Below are 20,432 nucleotides of genomic sequence, written 5' to 3'. Positions count from 1 at the left end.
AAATACAAAAAGAAACAAATAATGCAGACACATAGAAACACACTTGTAGGCGTGGATTACATATAGATGTTGATATAAAGTTGCAATCAAGGTAAAGTTACTTCATATGGGATATTAAATCTTATCAATATCAAAAATAAAATAAAAATGAATGTTTAATTAAAATAAAATAAAAAATAAAAATATTTTTAATTGGAAATTTGAATTTCTGTGCTGGACAGATGGCTTATAGTTAAGAGTATTTGCTGCCCTTGAAAAGGATGCAAGTTCAGACTCCAGAATCCACAGGGAATCTCACAACCATTTATAACTCCAATTCCAGAAGATCCAAAATCCCCTTAAAGCCTCCACAGGCACCAGGCACACAAACGTTATGCACACATATGTTCAGGAAAATCACAAAAATAACACCAAAGTAAATAAACAGTTAAAAGAGAAATTTTCGTTTCCTTTATATACAGATGCATGCACATTATGTTTGAAATTACATGCGTCTGTAATCAGTTCACGTCAGTGCACATGTTCTATTTTATTACATGCTTCTATATATTCATTTTATGAAGAATTTGAGCAAGTCTTACATCATACCTTCTGTGAACATATCCTAAGATGCAAAACTTTCCTGAGTGCTCCTTTGACTTCTGTGTTTCTCAGGCTGTAGATAATGGGGTTTAACATGGGAGTAATGACCCCATACAGCATAGAGATGAGCCTGTCTCTGGCAGGAGAGTGTTGGCTGGGGGAGGGGCGCATATAGGTAAATATAGTTGTGCCGTAAAACAGGAAGACTACCAGAAGATGGGAAGCACACGTGGAGAAAGCTTTGCGCTTCCCTTCCACTGACTGGATCTTCAGGATGGTGGAGACAATGTAAATGTAGGAGATCAGAGTGATCAGAAAAGCACCAACCCCAAAGATGCTCCCCATCAATAAAATAAGCAGTTCTGCTATGAAGGTGGATGAGCATGACAGGGCCACCACGGGTGGGATATCACAGTAGTACTGGTTAACTCGATTAGACTTGCAGAAAGTTAAGCTGAAAGTGGCCATCGTATGCATGAATGAATTGAGAAACCCAGCTGCCCAGGTCCCGAACAACAGCTGCACACAGCGAACCTTGGTCATAATGACGGAGTAACGCAGAGGGAAGCATATGGCCACATACCGGTCATAAGCCATCACAGCCAGCAAGAAAACTTCAGTCCCAGCTAGGGCCACCAGGAAATAGAGCTGCAAAGCACACCCAACAAACGAAATGCTGTGGTCCTCAGTCAAGAGATTGTTGAGCATCTTGGGGACAGTCGCTGATGGGCAGAACATGTCTAGCAAGGACAGATTTGCCAACAGATAGTACATGGGAGTTTGAAGCTTTCTCTCGGTCACAATGGCCAACAGGATGGCTCCGTTTCCCAACAAAGTGATCTGGTAGATGATGGCAAAGGCCGCAAAGAGAGGGTAACGCACCTCGGGGAGGTCAGAGAGCCCAATGAGGATGAACTGAGTCACTGTGGTAAGATTATAGACATCCATCTCCTCTGTCTACAAGGATGTTTCTAATGGAAAGGAAAGCAGAGAATGAAGATTAGAGTGACGGGGCAGGGAAACCTGGGACAAAGGAAATACCAGGCTAATGGTGAATTATAATTGCTCCACTTCAATTGTGGATTTTAGCTATTAGTTCTTCTGTCTAAAATTTTTGGGTATTCATACAATTGTTTTAAGTTCTCACCTTCTGCTCCTTATCTTTAGAAAGCCCTCTGAGACACTAAAGAGAAATTGAAAGTGTATCTTCTTTATAATCATTACCAATTCTTTATCATTACCAATTCTTTAATTATGTGATTTTATTCATGAAAGCTGATGGATTTCTCACATCTCCATAAACATTTACTTCATTTAGACTTATAAGTATATCCATAAATTTATATACTCTTCCAAATTAAATTACTATAACATAGAATAGATATATCATGCAGTCATTATTACATTTGATTTTTTATATAATTATAATAAATATAAATTCCTTGATTCATAAAAATAATACATATTAGTAATTAGCAAATGTGTAGGAAATCAAGTCAAAAATAGCATAAAATGTATACTAAGAACTTAACAAAATAGAATGTTTAACAGAATTACTATTAATTAGTCATACGAGTCAAATTTATAGTCTAAAAGGCTTATTTCCAAAAATACTGACTTTGGTGCAAAAAATACCAATATTCTGGCTGAAAATAGAATTGTAGTTATATATCAGAAATGTATTAGTCTCCTCAAAAGCTGTTTCCAAACTCAATTTAATATTCTGCATGTTTTCCCTCTGCTGCTTGGTAAACACACTGGTTTCTTCTTTCTACAGCTGGTGTCCGGTAGCTGACTTCTGCTGACTTGCCAGCTATTTTTTTAAGTTATTTTAAAAACTGTGTTGAATCTAAAATAACATAGGTTTGAGAGTTTGAATTTAAAAAAAAAACCATTATCAGCATTTGCAAGTTGTTGGTATCATGCTTATTTCATTGTGATGTTTGGTCTAGACCTTAAACAGGTGGATGGCTTGGCTCCACGTCCTGGATTTACATGTAATAAATAATAATAGAAGGAAAAATTTATATGAATAACACTTTACTTCCTCAAACCAAATATCTATACTTGGAAGGAATAAATACAGAGATGTTCTTATTACTTTAAACCCATATTTTTTTTAAAAAATCTTAGCATTTAACTTAGATGTATAATAGCAACAGTAGGCAGGTTATTTAGAAGATTTTAACTAAAGACATCAAATTAATATTTTTGTCACTTTGAAAACATTTTTTACCACCACATATTATGAAATTCACCTGTAAAATCAGGAACATTCTACTACCATATCCAATTTTATGCAAAAACAATAATTATTGTCTTTGGTCAATTAAACTCCATAAGAAAAGTATTGCAAGTTATACATACTGATTTTTATTTAAAATGGAATGGTTTTCCTATCACTTTTTCCTATGTAAGATATTTAAAAAGGATAATAAGGTTCCTGAGAGTGCCTGATAAAGTGGCTACACTGGTGTATGGTTTTAATTTCTATATTCAGAGTCTAAGATAAGGGAATCTTGAACTTGAGGCCACCCTGGACTATAAAGAAAAGACCCTACTTCAAAACAAAGAAAAACAAACAAACCCTAGAGCAGTGATATTTTTCTCTACTGAATTTTATGGAAATTTTTTGAAAAAATATAACTTTAATTAATGATCTCTTCAAGTCACAAGATACAACAAAGAAATTTAGTATAAAAACAAAATATAAGTATACCATTGTGCAGTTGAGGAATAGTTAATGGGTGAATAACAATGATTAAAACAAAACTGTCATTTCAGTTCTTAAGTTCTCAAATGCCCACAGCCCTGCAGGAATAGTAAGTTCCTGCCTACAGAGTTACATAATTAAATCTGTGGCAACAACTCAGCAGGTGTAAATATGACACCTGTATCACCAAGAGCAGCATCTTCAGTGAGTAAATTCTAGTTTATACAATGTGTGATTTTATTTTCACTAACACAAAATTTTCTCTTTAAAATATGATTGTAATACCTCATCAATGACATTCTGACTAATAAACATGTCCTGTTTATTTCCAAACTAATATGAACCCATCATAACTGAAAGCACATTTTTTACTCTATACGTTTATATTTTTTTTTAGAGTATTCAATAAAACACATGGCCTTAATGTATACAATACAAGCTGGACAGGATGGCCACACCTGTAAGTCCAGAACCCAGGGAAGCAAAGGCAGGCAGATCACTGTGAGTTAGAGGTCAGTCTGGTCTACAAAGAGTTCAGGACAGCTAGGCCTACATGAAGAAGTTCTGTCTTGAAAAACAAAACAAGAAATATATACAGTACAGGGCTTGTTTGTGTTGGCTTGTATTGTATTTATCTCAATAATCTCCTATTCCTAATTCAAACATAAACAAGTATTAAGCAGTTATAAACAAATAAGAAAAAGAGTAACATGTTTCTCATCATGTATTTCTTAGGAAGAGTTTATATAACATTCCCAGTGGACAGATAAATAAAAACTAAAGATGCTGGCAAGCGTTTATGTAATGTAACCCATGAGTTTCATTTGGTATTTCATAAATGTATAGTTATAAGTGAGAACTGGCATACAATGTGATCATTAACCATCTGTTATAAATTACCCAGAATTCACACTTTCTTACTATCATTCTCTCTTACCGTTTTCAGTATGGTAAATGGCAAACATATGAAGCTTTTATCTTCATAGAATATTAAATTTTATGCAATATACATAAAATTGGTTGATAACTAAGTAAAAAGTAAAACTTTTTTTTTTTACTTTTTACTAAGACTTAAAAACTAAGAATTAAAACTTAGTGTAACTTAAAATGTATTTGATTTGTTGTAACAACATCAGTAAAATAGCTTAGGCAAATTTTGCTTTAAAAGTAAGTCACATTACCACTAAAAAAGAAAAAAGAAAGAAAGAAAAAAAAAGCAAGGTAAATCAAATGGCCTAGCCACAGAGTACATCAGTAGATAAAAGCAAAGTCACCGCTTCAATATAAGATTCACATCAGGGCTTGGTACATAATTTATATTATTCCTGCTTTATCCTTGGGGAGGCACGATAATAAGAACTTATGAGAGACTATTCACATTACTACCAACCTGGTAATGGGATCGCACCTAATTAAGTTGATGTAAGATTTAAAATAATCCTATGGCACAATGGTGATATTTTAGTTTCTTTAAATGGTCTACCAAATATGTGCAACCCTGGTATGCAGCCAAATATAAATATGAAATATAAGTTCATAAGCTTCCTCAAACAATTATGTTAATTTAAAAAATCATTGAGTTGTTTTTATATATACTAAATAAATGACAATTCCATATCCCAATGTAAAATAAAAATACATGTTTACATACCTTGTAAACAAGGTAAAACAAAATGATTTATAGCAATTATGTGGCCAGACAGCAGCAAAAAATAAATGTATTCAATCATTAATGCAAAGTATAATTATATTATCACACTTTCTTTTTTCATTGTTGGATGAAATACATTTTTATGCATGATTACGCAGTGCATCTTGTGAACGCTATGTGTCATCCATACGACCAGTAAAAAGTTCAGATCCAGTGTGAATATAAACAAAACTAATTGAACACACACCATGTAACTTGACTTCTGATACAATGAAATCTTGTAGATAGATGACTGATTACCTAACAGACAAATGGAAGCTGTGGAGATGGCTCAGCATGTAAGGTTACAAGTTATTATTAGTCTTATTTAGGAAGAAAACAAGGTTAAAAACAGCGGTGTCTCTCTTTTCCCTTATCTTACATTCTTAGCTTTGGTGATAGGAGTTGAAAAGAAAGAAAGGGGAAATATAGAAATATATAGGGAAGATTTTAAAAAAGTAGATTAGTGAATCTATTCCTCAACTTAATGCCTCAATTGTCACTCACAAGGTTATTTTTAATTCACTGGTATAGAATTTTATATATAGATACAAAATAAGTTTAATTCTAGATACAGTGGTATAGAATTCAAAAGTAAGTTTATTCTTCACACATTATATATATATATATATATATATATATATATATATATATTTCCACTCTAATATGAGGTATTGTGCCCATATTACTCAATTATAATACAAGATTTACTTCCAATACTTTGAAAGTGCCATTACAGGCTGTATAGATGAGCTCTTCAAAAACCTCAGATACATGCAGAAGATGGCATTTCAAAATGTTTTTATCATTTTATAGATTCACTGACAATGAGACAGGTTAACTCCTGGCAACACCCAACCTACCTCAAAGAGGATGATGAACATCAAAGAACCTCTTTATGGAGATGGCTTTAAATGTGGCAAACAAGCCACTGGGCAAAATGTCCTCATTTCTACCACAGACAGACTTCTGCCTTTAAAAAGGGGGGCAAGCTTGGATGCAGGCAGAGTTGATGGCTAAACTCTAACTCTGCCAAGACAGAGTAAACAAGTCCTCAACAGTTCCTGCCTCACAAATATGTCTGTCAGATATAGTGGGTCAGAAGGCTGAAGAAGATGCTCCAATGTAATAAAGAGTTTTGGGTGACTATTCAGGTAGCAAACTATCTCTGTCATCTTCTCATTTGGAAAGCGACTAACCTACACTAGGCATACTCAGATAATCAAGCTTACTCCTTCTCAAGTCTCTGATGAATCCATGTATGAAGACCAGGTAGCTTAGTTTTACAATGAAGCTTAGTTGTTTAGGGGTTAAGATGTTTCTAGGGCTAGATAGATGTTTTAAGTTGATAATGACAAGATGTGATGGAGATTGATTTACAGTCAGAATTTTAGGACCACCAAGACAGGCAAGATGTTTTCTTCAGGTTGTCAAATACAAATAGCCAAAACACTAAGAATGTAACATTTATATAATTCTTGATTGTGTCATGGCTCTTCTTATTATAGGTAGTCATTATTGTATATATGGGTAATAATACAAATGTATATGTAAAAAATAAAAATGTTTAATTAAAAAGATAAAAATAAAATCACTTGTATATCTAGTCCAGGACCGACATACAATGTCCCTGCCTATTCAGGCCAACCCTACCTGAGCTGCAACCAAACACTGGGCTTTCACTATGACCTGACCTATCAGCCACTTACCACACATCAAATGTGGCAAACAAGCCACAGGGTAAAATGTCCTCTTTCTACCACAGACAGAATTCTGCCTTAAAAGGGGGCAACTCTCCTACTAAGCCATACAAATTTGTACAACCTCTTTGAAAATCAATCTGAAGTTTATCAGAAAAATAGGAATAGTTCTACCTCAAGGCTCAGCGATACCACTCCTGGGAATATACAGAAAAGATGTTCCAGCATACCAGAAGGACACTTACTCAACTATGTATGAACCAGCTTTTTTGTAATAGCCAGACACTGGAAACAATCACTTCCTTATTTGTGATCTAATCTCGTGAGTCTCCCTCACCTCTCCCCATCCGCCCATTCTCCTCAAACTGAAAGACCTAACCTGGGTCCCACATGTAGTGTGAGATCTAATCTGGTCTTGCCTGCCTATGCCACAAATGATCTCTAGGCTTCTGCCTAAACGTTCCCAACCTTTCCTCTAATACCAAGGCCACTTTGACAGAACATTCAGCCTATCCACTCAAGCAAATATACCTTTACACTAAAGTAAGTACATCTTGAGTCTTATGTATCCCCCTGAATTTATTCCCCAAGCTATTTGCAACCTTCAGGCCCACTCTGAACATACATGGGCCTCTTCCAACTAAAACTGTTCTGTTCATATTAGACTTGGAACTAATAAAAGAAGTCCACATACACAGACTTCTTCACAAAAAAAAAAAAATACCAACAGTGAGAAAAATTAAATCTTGATGGTCTCCATGTGGGGCTCCTGAACCTTCTAGGTCCTTCCATCCCTCTACTATTCTATATCACTCTCAGCACTCATCCCAGATTGTGGCTGCAAGTCTCAGTGTCTGTCCCAGCCCCCTGCTGGGTGGTGTCTCTCAGACAACATCTATGTTGGGCTAATATGCACTTATAAGTATGTACCATGCATATCTTTCTGGGTCTGGATTACCAAACTCAGGATAATCGTTTCTAGTTCCATCCATTTTCCTACAAATTTCAAGATGTCCTTGTTTTTAATAACTGAGTAGTATCCCATTATGTAAGTGTACCACAGTTTCTTTATCCATTGTTCAGTTGAGGGCCATCTAGGATGTTCCCAGATTTGGGCTATTACAAATAAAGCAGCTATGAATATAGTTGAGCAAAGGAGACCATCAAGGCCTGAAGATCCAGACCCAGGGACACTTGCACAAACTGTTGCACCAACCAAGGACAATGCATGCAGTGAATCTAGACCCCCTGTTCAGATATAGCCAATGGAAAATTCATTCTTCACTGGTTGTGGGGGGAGCAGGGACTGCCTGTGACATGAACTCTGGTGCTCCCAATTTGATCAGTTCCTCTTGGTGGAGAGGCCCAGTGGGAACACAGAGGAAGGGGATGTAGCTTACCGAGATGAGACCTGATAGGCTGTGGTCATATAGTGGGAGAAGAGGCTCTCTTCTGTAAGAGGTCTAGGGGAAGGGAATAGGGTAGATGAGGGAGGGAGAGTTGGAATGGGAAGATACAAATGAGGGGATAAAAAATCAGGATGTAATCTCAATACATTATAATAATTTTTAAAAAGAAAAATTAAGCCAGTCTGCTCTCCAAAACCTACCAGTCTTGTAAAAATGTTTGTAAATGAAAATTATCTACATGAACCCCAAAACATATCATCTAAAAGAACAACCATAAATGGCATTAAAGACTTCAAGTAAATTTTTTCTCTTTTTTTTTTTTCTATTTTTAAATTTTTATTTTTTAACTCATTCACTTTACATCCCAATTGTAGCCATCTCCCTCTTCTTCTCTTGGTCCCATCTTCCCTAGTCCTCAGAAAGGGAGCCCTACTCCTCTATCATATGACCCCAGCCTATCAAGTCTCCTCTGGACTTCCGGCATCTCCTTCCTCTGTGCCCTGGCAAAGCTGCCCACCAGGGGGAAGTGATCAATGAGTGGGCACCAGAATCCATGTCAGAGGTTGACCTTACTCCTCATATTATAGGAACAAAAGAAGGCAGTGCTACCTACCTACTACAACTGAGCACAAGTATTTGAACCACCCACAACTGGGCCAATTTGTTGGCTACATTGGTCTCATTGTGGAGCTTCATCCTCTGCTGGTCTTTCTATCCCTCAACTCTTCCATAAGACTATTTGTGCTCTACCCACAAAGTTTGGCTGTGAATCTCAGCATCTACTTCAATCCTACACTGAGTGGAGTCATTCAAATGACTTCTGTGATAGGCTCCCACTCTATTCTTTCTCTTCAACTACTTCCAGTGTCTATTCCATTTGCCCTCCTGAATGAGATTTGAGCATGTCCCCTAATGTGTTCCTTGTTATTTAGTGTCTTCAGGTCTGTGTATTGTAGTGTGTATATCTGCATTATGAGGCTGATATCTGCTTATAATATCTGTGCTTTTCTGGGTCTGGGTTACCTCACTAAGGATGATTATTTCTGGTTCCATCCATTTGCCTGTAAGTTTCATGATTTCCTTGTTTTTAATAGCTGAGTAGTATTCCATTGTGTAAATGTACCACAGTTTCTTTCTTAAATGTTTTATTAATTTATTCATCTTACATCTCAATTGTTAGCTCATCCCTTGTATTCTTCCATTCCTCCCTCCCTCCTGCTTGCCCCATACTCCCCTTCCCTATGACTGTGACTGAGGGAGACCTTCTCCCCCTGTATATGCTCATAGGATATCAAGTCTCTTCTTGGTAGCCTGCTATCCTTTCTCTGAGTGTCACCAGGGCTCCCCATTAAGGGGACATGGTCAAAAATGAGGCACCAGAATTCGTGTGAAAGTCAGACCCCACTCTCCACTCAACTGTGGAGAATGTCTTGTCCATTGGCTAGACCTGGGTAGGGGTTCAAAGTTTACTGCATGTATTGTCCTTGGCAAGTGCCACAGTTTGAGCAGGACCCTCGGGCCCAGATCTGCCCATCATAATGTTCTTCTTATAGGTTTCTAGGACCCTCTGGATCCTTCATTTCCCCATTCTCTCATGCTTCTCTCACCCAATAGGATTTCCTCCCCTCTGTCCCACTTTCCTGATAAGTGAAGACATTCATGGGACATGCCCCTTAGCCTAGGGTCCAGATATAAGTGAGTATTTACCATTTGAGTCTTTCTGCTTCGGGATTAACTCATTCATTATGATAATTTCTAGTTCAATCCATTTGTCCACAAATTTTGGGAATTCCTAATTTTTAATAGCTGATTCCATAGTGTAAATATACCACAGTTTCTTTATCCATTCTTCTACTGAGGGACACTTTGGCTGTATCCATGTTCTGGCTATTAGGAATAAGGCCACTATGAACATGATTGAGCATATGTCCCTGTTGTGTGGTGGAGCATTTTCTGGGTATATTCCAAGGAGTGGAATAGCTGGGTCTTGAGGAAGCTATTCCCAGTTTTCTGAGAAACCGTCAGATAGATTTCCAAAGTGGTTGTACCAGTTTGCATTCCTACCAGCAGTGAAAGAGTGTTCCCCTTTCTCCACATCCTTGCCAGCATGTGGTGTCACTTGAATTTTTTTATCTTAGCCATTCTGATGGGTGTAAGATGGAATCTGAGAGTCATTTTGATTTGCATTACTCTGATGACTAACGATGTTGAGCATTTCTTTAAGTGTTTCTCTGCCATTCGATATTCCTCTGTTGAGAATTTCTGTTTAGCTCTCAACCCCATTTCTTAATTGGGTTATTTGGTTTGGTGGTATTTAATTCCTTGAGTTCTTTATATATATATATAGTATATTTTTTTATATATTATATATATATTATATATATTTTATATATATTATATATTTTGGAAATTAGACCTTTGTCAGATGAAGGGTTGGTGAGGATCTTTTCCCAATCTGTAGGCTTTGTTCTGTTGACAGTGTGTCCTGCCTTAAAGAACCTTCTCATCCTCATGAGGTCCCATTAGTTAATTGTTGACCTTAAGGCCTGGGCTGTTGGTGTTCTGTTCAGGAAGTTGTCTCCTGTGCCAATGTGTTCCAGGCTCTTCCCCAATTTTTCCTCTAACTGATTTAATGTCTCTGGTCTTATGTTGAGGTTTTTAATCCACTTGGACTAGAGTTTTGTACATGGTAACAAATATGGGTCTAATTGCATTTTTCTACACGTTAGACATCCGGTTAGACCAGCACCATTTGTTGAAGATGTTATCATTTTTCCATTGAATAGATTTGGCTTTTTTGTCAAAAATCAAGTGACCATATGTGTGCAGATTCATATCTGGCTCTTCAATTTGATTCCATTGATTAACCAGCCTATTGCTGTGCCAGTACCATGCTGTTTTAATTACTGTTGCTCATTTGTACAGCTTGAGATCAGGAATGGAGATTCCTCCAGAGGATCTTTTATTGTATAGGATTGTTTTAACTATTCTGGTTTTTTGTTTGTTTGTTTGCTTTTCCATATGAAGTTGAGGATTGATCTTTCAATGTCTTTAAAAATTGTGTAGGTATTTTGATAGGGATTGCATTGCATTGAATCTGTAAATTGCTTTTGGTAAGATGGCCATTTTTACTATGTTAATTCTCCCAATCCATAACCAAGGGAGATCATTCCATCTTCTCATGGTACCACTGTTTCTTTATCCATTCTTCAGTTGAGGGACATCTAAGTTTTTTCCAGAAAGCCACTAAGAACATAGTTTTGCAAATGTCCTTCTTGTATGGTGAAGCATCATTCGGGAGTGGTATAGCTGGGTCTTGAGGTAGATCTATTCCCAGTTTTCAGCAAAAGCACCAAATTGATTTCCAAAGTGATTGTACAAGTTTGCACTCCCATCAGCAATGGAGAAGTGTTCTTCTTTCTCCACAGCCTTCCCAGCATGTGCTGTCACTTGAGCCTTTGATCTTAGTCATTCTGATAAGTGTAAAAGTCACAGAGTTGTTTTGATTTGCATTTCCCTGATGACTAGAGACACTGAGCATTCTTTGTTTTTGGCCAATTGATATTGGTTTCTTGAGAATTCTCTGTTTAGATCTATACCCCATTTTTATTGGATAATTTGATTTGATGGTGTTTAATTTCCTGAGTTCCTTATATAATCTGAATATTAGCCTCTGTGAGATGTGAAGATGTTTTCCCAGTCTGAATGCTATTGTTTTGTTATGTCAGTGTCCTTCCTTTGCCTTACAGAAGATTTTCAATTTCATGAGGTCCCATTTATTAATTGTTGATCTTAGAGTCTGAGCTGTTGGCCTTCTATTCAGTTAGCTGTCTCCTTTGTCAACTCTTCCCCAATTTTTCTTCTAACATATTTAATGTGTCTGGTTTTATATTGAGGTCCTTAACCCGCTTGGACTTTAGTTTTAAGCAAGGTGATAAATAAGGGTCTATTTGCATTTTTCTACATGTAGACATCCAGTTCAACCCACACCATTTGTTAAAGATGTTATTTTTTTTCCATTGTATGGTTTTGGCTTCTTTATCAAAAAGCAAGTGTCCATAGATTTGTGGGTTTATTTCTGAGTCTTCTATTTGATTCTATTGACCCATCTGTCTGTTTCTATGCCATTACCATGCACTTTTTACTACTGTTGCTCTATAATACAGCTTGACATAAGGAATGGAGATACCTCCAGAAGATCTTTTATTGTAAAGTATTGTCTTAGATATTCTGAGGGGTTTTTTTGCTTTAAGATATGAAGTTGAGAATTGATCTTTCAAGGTCTGTAAAGATTGTGTTGACATTTTGATTATGATTGTATGGATTCTGTAGATTGCTTTTGATAAGATGGACATTTTACTAAATTAATCTTGCTGATCCATAAGCACAGGAGATCTTTCCATCTTCTGATATCTTCTTCAATTTCATTCTTCTTTCAGAGACTTGAAGTGTTTTATACAAGTCTTTCCTTGCATGGTTAGAGTACACCAAGATACTTTATGTTTTTGTGGCAATTGTGAAGGATGTTGTTCCCTAATTTCTTTCTTGGCATGTGTGTCTTTTGTATACAGGATGGCTACTCATTTTTAGTTGAATTTTTATCCAGTCACATTGCTGTAGGAGTTCTTCAGTAAAATATTTGGGGTCACTTATATATATGATCATATCTGTGACTAGTGATACTTTGACATCTTCCTTTCCAATTCGTATTGGTTTGATCTCGTGATCTAAGATGTCAGGGACTATACTGAAGAGATATGGAGAGAGTGGACATCCTTGTCGAGTGTCTATATCAATGAAATTGGTTAAAGTTTCTCTCCATTTAGTTTGATGTTGGTTATAGGCTTGATATATATTTGCTTTACTATGTTTAGGTATGCGTCTTGTATACGCAATCTCTCCAATTCTTTTAACATGAATGGGTATTGGATTTTGCCAATATATATTTCTGCACCTAAGGAGATTATCATGTGTTTTTTTTTCTGTCAGGTTTTTAATGTGATGGATTCCATTCAAGGATTTACATATATTGAACCACCCTTGCATACCTGGGATGAAGCCTACTTGGTGATGGTGGATGATATTTTTGAAGTGTTCTTGGATTCAGTTTGCAAGTTTTTTTTCTTGTATTTTTGCATTAATGTTCATGAGGAAAATTGGTCTGAAACATCATTCTTTGTTGCATTTGTATGTGGTTTAGGTATCAAGGTGACTGTGGCTTCATAGAAGAGTTTGGTAATGTTCCTTCTGATTCTATTTTGTGGAAAAGTTTTAAGAGAATTGGTATTAGCTTTTCTTTGAAATTTTGGTAGAATTCTGTGATGAATCCCATCTAGCCATGGGCTTTTTTGGTTGGGAGACTTTGGATCATTCTACTTGCTTAGGAAATATAAGATTATTTAATTTGTTTAGCTTATCTTGATTTCATTTTGGTAAGTGGTATCTATCAATAAGTTTGTCCATTTCATTTACATTTCAAATTTTGTAGTTAATAGGCTTTTGAAGTAAAACCTAATGATTCTTTGTATTTCCTCCGTATCTGTTATGTCTCCCTTTTCATTTCTGATTTTTTATTTGAATACTCTCCCTCTGCCTTTTAGTTATTGTGGTTAAGGGTTTGTCTATCTCATTGGTTTTCTCAAAGAACCAGCTCTTAGTTTTTTTATCCTTTTAATTGTTTTCTTTGTTTCTAATTTTTATTTCAATCCTGAGTTTGATGATTTCCTGCCCTCTGCTCCTAGAATGATATAGTCAGAAAAACTATCTGCCATAACTGAAGAAGAAAAATTTTCCGCACTATAAAGTCAACAAACCAAACATAAAGAAAACACAAGAAGCAATATTTCAGGCTGAAGAGACAAATGAGAAAATCCAAGAGATCATAGAAAGAAAAAAAGAAATTAAAAGCCATAATAATCAAAACATGAAGTATCACTGGGAATACAAACAGCAACAACAAATAAACAACAGGATGGCTGTAATTAACATACATTTCAGTAATAATTTTAAATATCAATGGCCTCAATTCACTCATCAAAATATTCAAGCTGACTACATGGAACAAAATCCATTATATCTTACAGACAAAAAGTGCATCTTATCTTTGAAGAAAGAAACCAAATTAAAACAAATGGATTTACAAAAATAATCTATTCAAGTGGGTCTCAGAAATAAAAAGTCACTGTTATACTAACATCTGACAAAGCAGACTTCAAACTAAAACTAATCAGAAGGCATGAAGAGATACACTTCATTCTAATCAAGAGAACAGTTAACCAAGAAGACATTATATCCTAAGCATATATGTACCAGACTTTGAGGCACTCAAGTTATAAATAATACACTCCTCTTTAAAGATATGGATCATTATCTATTATGTTGGGGATTATATTAAATTTGTATGTGGCATTGTAGAGTGTTCACTTTCTGGTGTATCTACTTTGTACTTCAGTGAACCATTTCCTCAAAAATTTAGAACAGAACAACCATATAATCCAGCTGTGCCACACTTGATATCCAAAGGACTGTACACTACAGTGACACTTGTAAATTTGTGGTCATTGCTGATCTATTTACAATAGCCAGGAAATGGAAACAGCCTACCTGTCCATCCATTGGTCAACTGATTTTGAAAAGTGGTTATATTTACACAAAGAAATGCCAATTGTCTATTATGAAAAATGAAATTTGCTGGTAAATCCATGGAGCTGGAGATCTGAATTAGGTAACCCAAACCGAGGAAGACAAATGTCACATGTCCTCTCTAATAATATGAATATGTTAGCCTTGAATTGTGATTCAACATGTATTTAAATTGGAATACTGATGGAGGTCATAAAACTGGAAGGGCACCAATGGGGGTGGAGGTTTCAAGGGAGGTGAGAGAGAGTGCTGGTGGTGTGAGGGAGGAAGGGGGAATAGTAGAACAGGAAGGACTGGGTCAGGTCGTGAGTGAGAGGGACAACTAACACTCAAGAACTTTATGAAATTCATATATATGAAGAGTTTAAATGAAGCTACCCTGAAATGGGGGCAGAGGAATGTCCCAAATAGCCATCAAAGGCTTACAGACAAAAAAGGCTACAGTAATTGGTACTTATAATTGCAGTTGCTGTTCGGTGGGGTCTAACAGATCCCCAAGCATTACAAGGATTTACAATGTTCTTGGCTAGCCTCCAGAATTGATGGTAAGGCCCTATTGCTGCTGACACATCACATATTCAAGTCACAGAACATAGAGAAATAAAGCTGTTAATGACCTGGAAGCTTCATCTCTACTGGCAAGATTTCATAGAACTGCAAGGTTCTGTGCATGCTACCAGAGGAAAAAATAAATCAGTCTTATCCAGTTTCAAACCATGTGATCTGTTTAATGACCAAGAGTACACAATTGTCCACTGGTGCAACAATGACATGAATGTCATAAAAATAAGCAAAAACATACTTCTTGAATTCAGGGTCAATTTCACAAGAGACAATCCATGTGTGGTAAGTTCTTGTGGCTATATATGCCATAGGTACTGGGGGAAAACATACAGCTAAATAGACATAATATTAAAACAATTCCCAGTTACTTATTGCTACACACATAGATTAATATGTCTCTCAACTCCTTGAATGACATTTCCTTAGCAGTAAATGGCTCTTAACTCAAAGATTCACAACCGGCCAACATGCTGAGAATAATGGACTTGACAGTGATTAGCCTTAAATGGCTAACTGAAACCCTATCTAAGTCCAGCTTCAACATCAGTGGGGAAACTGAGGCAAGGTGTAGATCCCATGGCTGGCTGGTGATCTTGTAGACTTTTTATGAAGGCAACCTTGCAAGCTGGAACTGATTGTTATCTGCAATAGGCATCATAGCTCCTACTAGGGGGCTTCCACTAATGGTGACCAGTAGGGACTAAGGCTGATGGCTCCTAGCGGAGGCTTCCACTGACTGTAGCAAGCATCTAAAAATGAAAGGGAAAGAATGGTAGAAGAGAAACACACACACACACACACACACACACACACATACACTTGATGAATTAGGACAGACTCTAGCAGGTAGGTTTCAACAAGCTTCTTCTTAGTTTCTCTTATTTTATACATTCATATACATACATACATACATACATACATACATACATACATACATACATACACATACACACACACACACACACACACACACACACACACACACACACACACACATCTTGGTGATTGGAGCAAACTCTGAAGAGTGAGTTCCAGTTCAACCAGCTATTGTACATATGCATATACTTTGGTGGATGGAACAAGATTGCAACGAGTGAGTTCCAACAACCTTATATACATACATATACACAGATACATGTCTTTGTGGATGGAAAATAATTCCAACAACTTTATTATTTCTCCCACAGCTTATATACCCCAGCAAGATTTTTCAAGCAGTACAAAAATCACAATGTGTTTACATTCTATTTCTCTGTAAATAAATTATTACAATGGATATATGTAATAAAATCATGTTCTCCAATACCTTCACATGATCAAATGTTTTATGTATTATAGGTGAGAAACAAACATGAATAACAAGTTATTTTCAAGAACCCACATACATTTGTAACCAAGCAACTTGTTAAATATTAACAGAGTATAAGCAAGCAAGGTAATTTCTCAGTGATCTTTCCTTTACTAGCAGGTTTCAAAAGAGAAGGAATCAATTATCTTACAAGTAATCTTATAAAGATCTTAAAATAATCACAAATCTAAACATCTATATAAAAATAATCAGCCATCTGTACTTTAAATCCTAAAGGTATTCATCTACTCATTAACATATTTTATTAAATCATATCAGAAAGCTAGGGGGAAATAAAACAAGGAAATCAATCGTCATCTCAGTCACCAGCCCGGCTTGAAAGAGTCACGCCAGCCAATGCTGCTATGGGTCATTATTCTTGCTTTGCCAACCTCAAAAAGTCCCTAGCTTTACAAATAAAAGTGTACTTTCTTTTAACTTCAATTGTTCCCTAAGATTTCCTTTATCAGGGCCAATATCAAAAACATCTTTACCTAAGTTTATTAAACAATTTATTTTTCCCTAAGACTTTCTATGTCAGAGGCATTAGTAAAAAAAAACATCTTTACCTAACCTTGCTGAACAATCTATTTTTCCAAATTCTTTCTAAGGGTAATGATTTCTGTTAGCAATCTACATCTGCAGGTTGTTTTCAAAGATAGTGATTGAATCATTAATCTGCTCCAGCAGCAATTCCTGAAAGAGATCAAGCATTGCTTTTTTACTTTATTTATGTTTTTATTTATTTATTTTGTCATATACATTTATATTATTACACATTAGTAAAAAAAAACTACATACAGCAAAAAGAACCACAAAACAATCAGGGATCATATTAAGGTTACATTCAAGGTATTTTGGTTAATTGCATTTGGCAACCTTGTAGAAAACATCTTTCCTATCTTGGTAAGTCTAAAATTCTGAATGAGAATCAAGATGTATCCTCTCTCATCTCTGCCAATTCAAAACCTCTATCTATACCTAAAAACATATTAACCCATGAACAGCTTAGGTTAATTGTAAGACTAAACTATCAGGTCTTCAACCTCATCAGAGACTTGAGAAGGAATGAAAGTTAATTACTTAAGTGAACCAGAAGTGCAGACTAGCAGCTTCCAGAATGTGAAGGAAAAGAAAAAAGAAAAAAATGACAGAGACAATTTACTGCCTAAACAATCACAGAAAACTCTCTATAATGTTGGAACATCATCTGCAGCCTTCTGGCCCAATATAGCTGACATACATATTTGTGAGACAGGAATTATTGAGGACTTGCTTACCCTGTCTTGGCAGAGTTGGCTGTCAGCTCTGCCTGTATCCAAGCTTGCTCATTTTTAGGAAAAATTCTCTGTGGCAGAAATGAGGACATTTTGCCCAGTGGTTGGTTTGCCACATTTGAAGCCAGCTCCATAAGGAGGATCTTTGATGCTTATCATCTTCTTGAGGTAAGCTGGATATTGCCACGAGTTAGCCTGTCCTGTTGTCAAAGAATCATTAAGATATTAAAAGCTTCTTTTTTTATTTAATTAATTTATTCAGATTACAACTCAATTGTTATACCATCACTTGTATCCTCCCTCCCTCCTGCTCTCACCCTATTCCCCTCGCCTAGGTCTATGACCGAGGAGGACCTCCACTCCCACTATACAGTCACAGCCTATCAAGTCTCATCTTGGTAGTCTGCTTATTCTTTCTCTGAGTGCCACCAGGCATCCCCACCAAGGGAAAGTGGTCAAATATGGGGCACCAGAGTTCATGTCAGAGTCAGTCTCTACTCTCCTCACAACTGTGGAGAATATCCTGTCCATTGGCTAGATCTGAGGAGGGGTTCAATGTTTACTACTTGCATTGTCCTTCATTGGTGCCGTAGTTTGAACAAACCCCCCTGGGCCCAGATCCACCCATCATGATGTTCTTCTTGTAGGTTTCTAGGATCCTCTTGACCCTTCTATTTCCCCATTCTTCTACAATTAAGATATTAGAAGCTTCTTAATGCCATATTCTGTAGGTCTCTAAGACTTTGAAGACTTTAACCATTTTACCTTTTCTATCTATAGGATCATATCTATCTATTAAACCTAGGACGTATAGTCTTGTGATTAAAAATAGGCTGGTAGTTGACATAACCATAATTTTATCAACTAACAAATGGCTTGTATTACTTAATTATGCTAATCAGCCTGCAATAGCCCTTTCCAGGTATTGGAAATAAGCTTTATATTATACTTGAGTTGTATGGGTTCAGTGCTTCATATTAAAGTAGAATATATATATATATATATATATATATATATAATGTGTGTAGAGAATAGTCTTAAATTTAAATTCTACATCAATGTATCAAAGTTAATCTTATTTTGTGTCAATATACAAAGTTCTATACCAATGAATTAAAAATAACCTTTTTTGTTAGAAACAAGTAAGGCCTTAAATTGAGGAGTAGGTCTAATAATCTACTTTTTATCCTATCATTCCTATATCTTTTATACCCCCTTCTTTCTTTTCAACCCCTATCTCCATATCTACAAAAGAAAGATAGAGGAAGAGAAACATCCCTGAGTCCAACCTCATTTTCTCTCTGAATAAGACCAATCATAACTTACAAGCAACTCCCAATGAAATTAAGCATCTGTAGTCCAAGAGAGTGAATACAAACCTACCCAAACCCCCCTTTAGGGGAAATGGGGCATTGTTCTCTTAGGGTTTCTTCCAGCTGATTTTGGGCAAATAGTACCTTTGTAGAGGCCCAAATAAAATTGGGAGACATAGATAATCAAGACAGTAATAGCATCTATGGCCCAGTTTTCAAATGTTGAGAAATTCCAAGCCTAAGAGAAGTCCTGTGTGGGACAGTCTAAAATACTGGGCCAGTGTGTATGGAAGCTTTCTTTGAAGCTGTCTGGGAGCTGTCCTGTTCTAATGAATAACAGCAACTGAAACATTTGGGGATGGAACCTGAACGATGCAGGATGTCTGAGCCCAGCATGCTGAGAGGAATGAATCCTGTCAGGTCTAATCCAGCTTCAGTGTTTGATTCTTTTGTCCTGAAAACATATAAATTCTGACAAGCATTATACAGTCCTAAAATTATAAATATATGAGCTGTACATGATGCACAGAACAATTAAGGCTGGATCTCTGCTCTTAATATGAGCAGAAGAAAGACATCTGCTAATCTTCATTCATGCCATATGAAGAATGTCATCTAATAATAAGTCACATGGATTCTATGACCAATAAGAACCCTTGTCTATGCATGTACAATCACGTCTCAGCCAGTCTCAGAGCTATTCCCATGTAGTGGGTTTAGTACTAGTAGTTACCTTCTTATTTTGTAGTTTGAGCTCTTTTCATCCTGATGAGATCAAGCATTGTTATTTTGTACCTCAGGATATGTAGTTCTCGGCAAGGGGGTGGGGACAGGGTCCAGGAGGTTATGCATCACTGAGACACACCCATCATGGGTATAATAACCAGTGGGCTGTATTCCATGAGTTCTAGAGTTGTTTTGCTGTTCCTCCTGCATGGCCCCACTTTCCAAAACACAGAGATCCTAGCAAAAGAGAGTGAGAAGATTGTAAGAGCCAAAAGCAGTGAATGACTAATGAAACAGTATTTTTATGACACAACTATACAGTTTCACATGTGAATTCACAGTGATTGTAACAGTATGAACAACATAGGCCCAAAATCAAGCCAGACAAAATCTCAGCATGCAAGAAGGGTAGTTGTAAAATTCCATGCCTCTCTGGAGAGGGCAACAGTTCTTAACATGTGGGCTGCT

At 36.4% G+C, this 20,432-nt stretch overlaps 1 protein-coding gene across 1 annotated transcript; it reads right to left on the bottom strand.

Moving 5' to 3' along the window:
- Window positions 1-582: 582 nt before the first annotated feature.
- LOC311578240 (olfactory receptor 5V1-like) lies at window positions 583-20,083 on the bottom strand (the record flags this gene model as incomplete). Its single annotated transcript, XM_084748069.1, has 3 exons — window positions 19,972-20,083; window positions 17,929-18,125; window positions 583-1,553 (listed from the first exon to the last, which is right to left on the bottom strand). Exon 3 carries the CDS (start codon window positions 1,528-1,530, stop codon window positions 583-585), a length of 948 nt encoding a protein of 315 aa, XP_084604195.1. The 5' UTR covers window positions 1,531-1,553; window positions 17,929-18,125; window positions 19,972-20,083.
- Window positions 20,084-20,432: the final 349 nt, after the last annotated feature.

The sequence above is a fragment of the Acomys minous genome (assembly GCF_964271855.1).
Source record: "Acomys minous genome assembly, chromosome: 2".
NCBI lineage: Eukaryota > Metazoa > Chordata > Mammalia > Rodentia > Muridae > Acomys > Acomys minous.
Note: the sequence above shows the minus strand (reverse complement) of the source record. Positions and strands in the feature narration are given on the sequence as shown.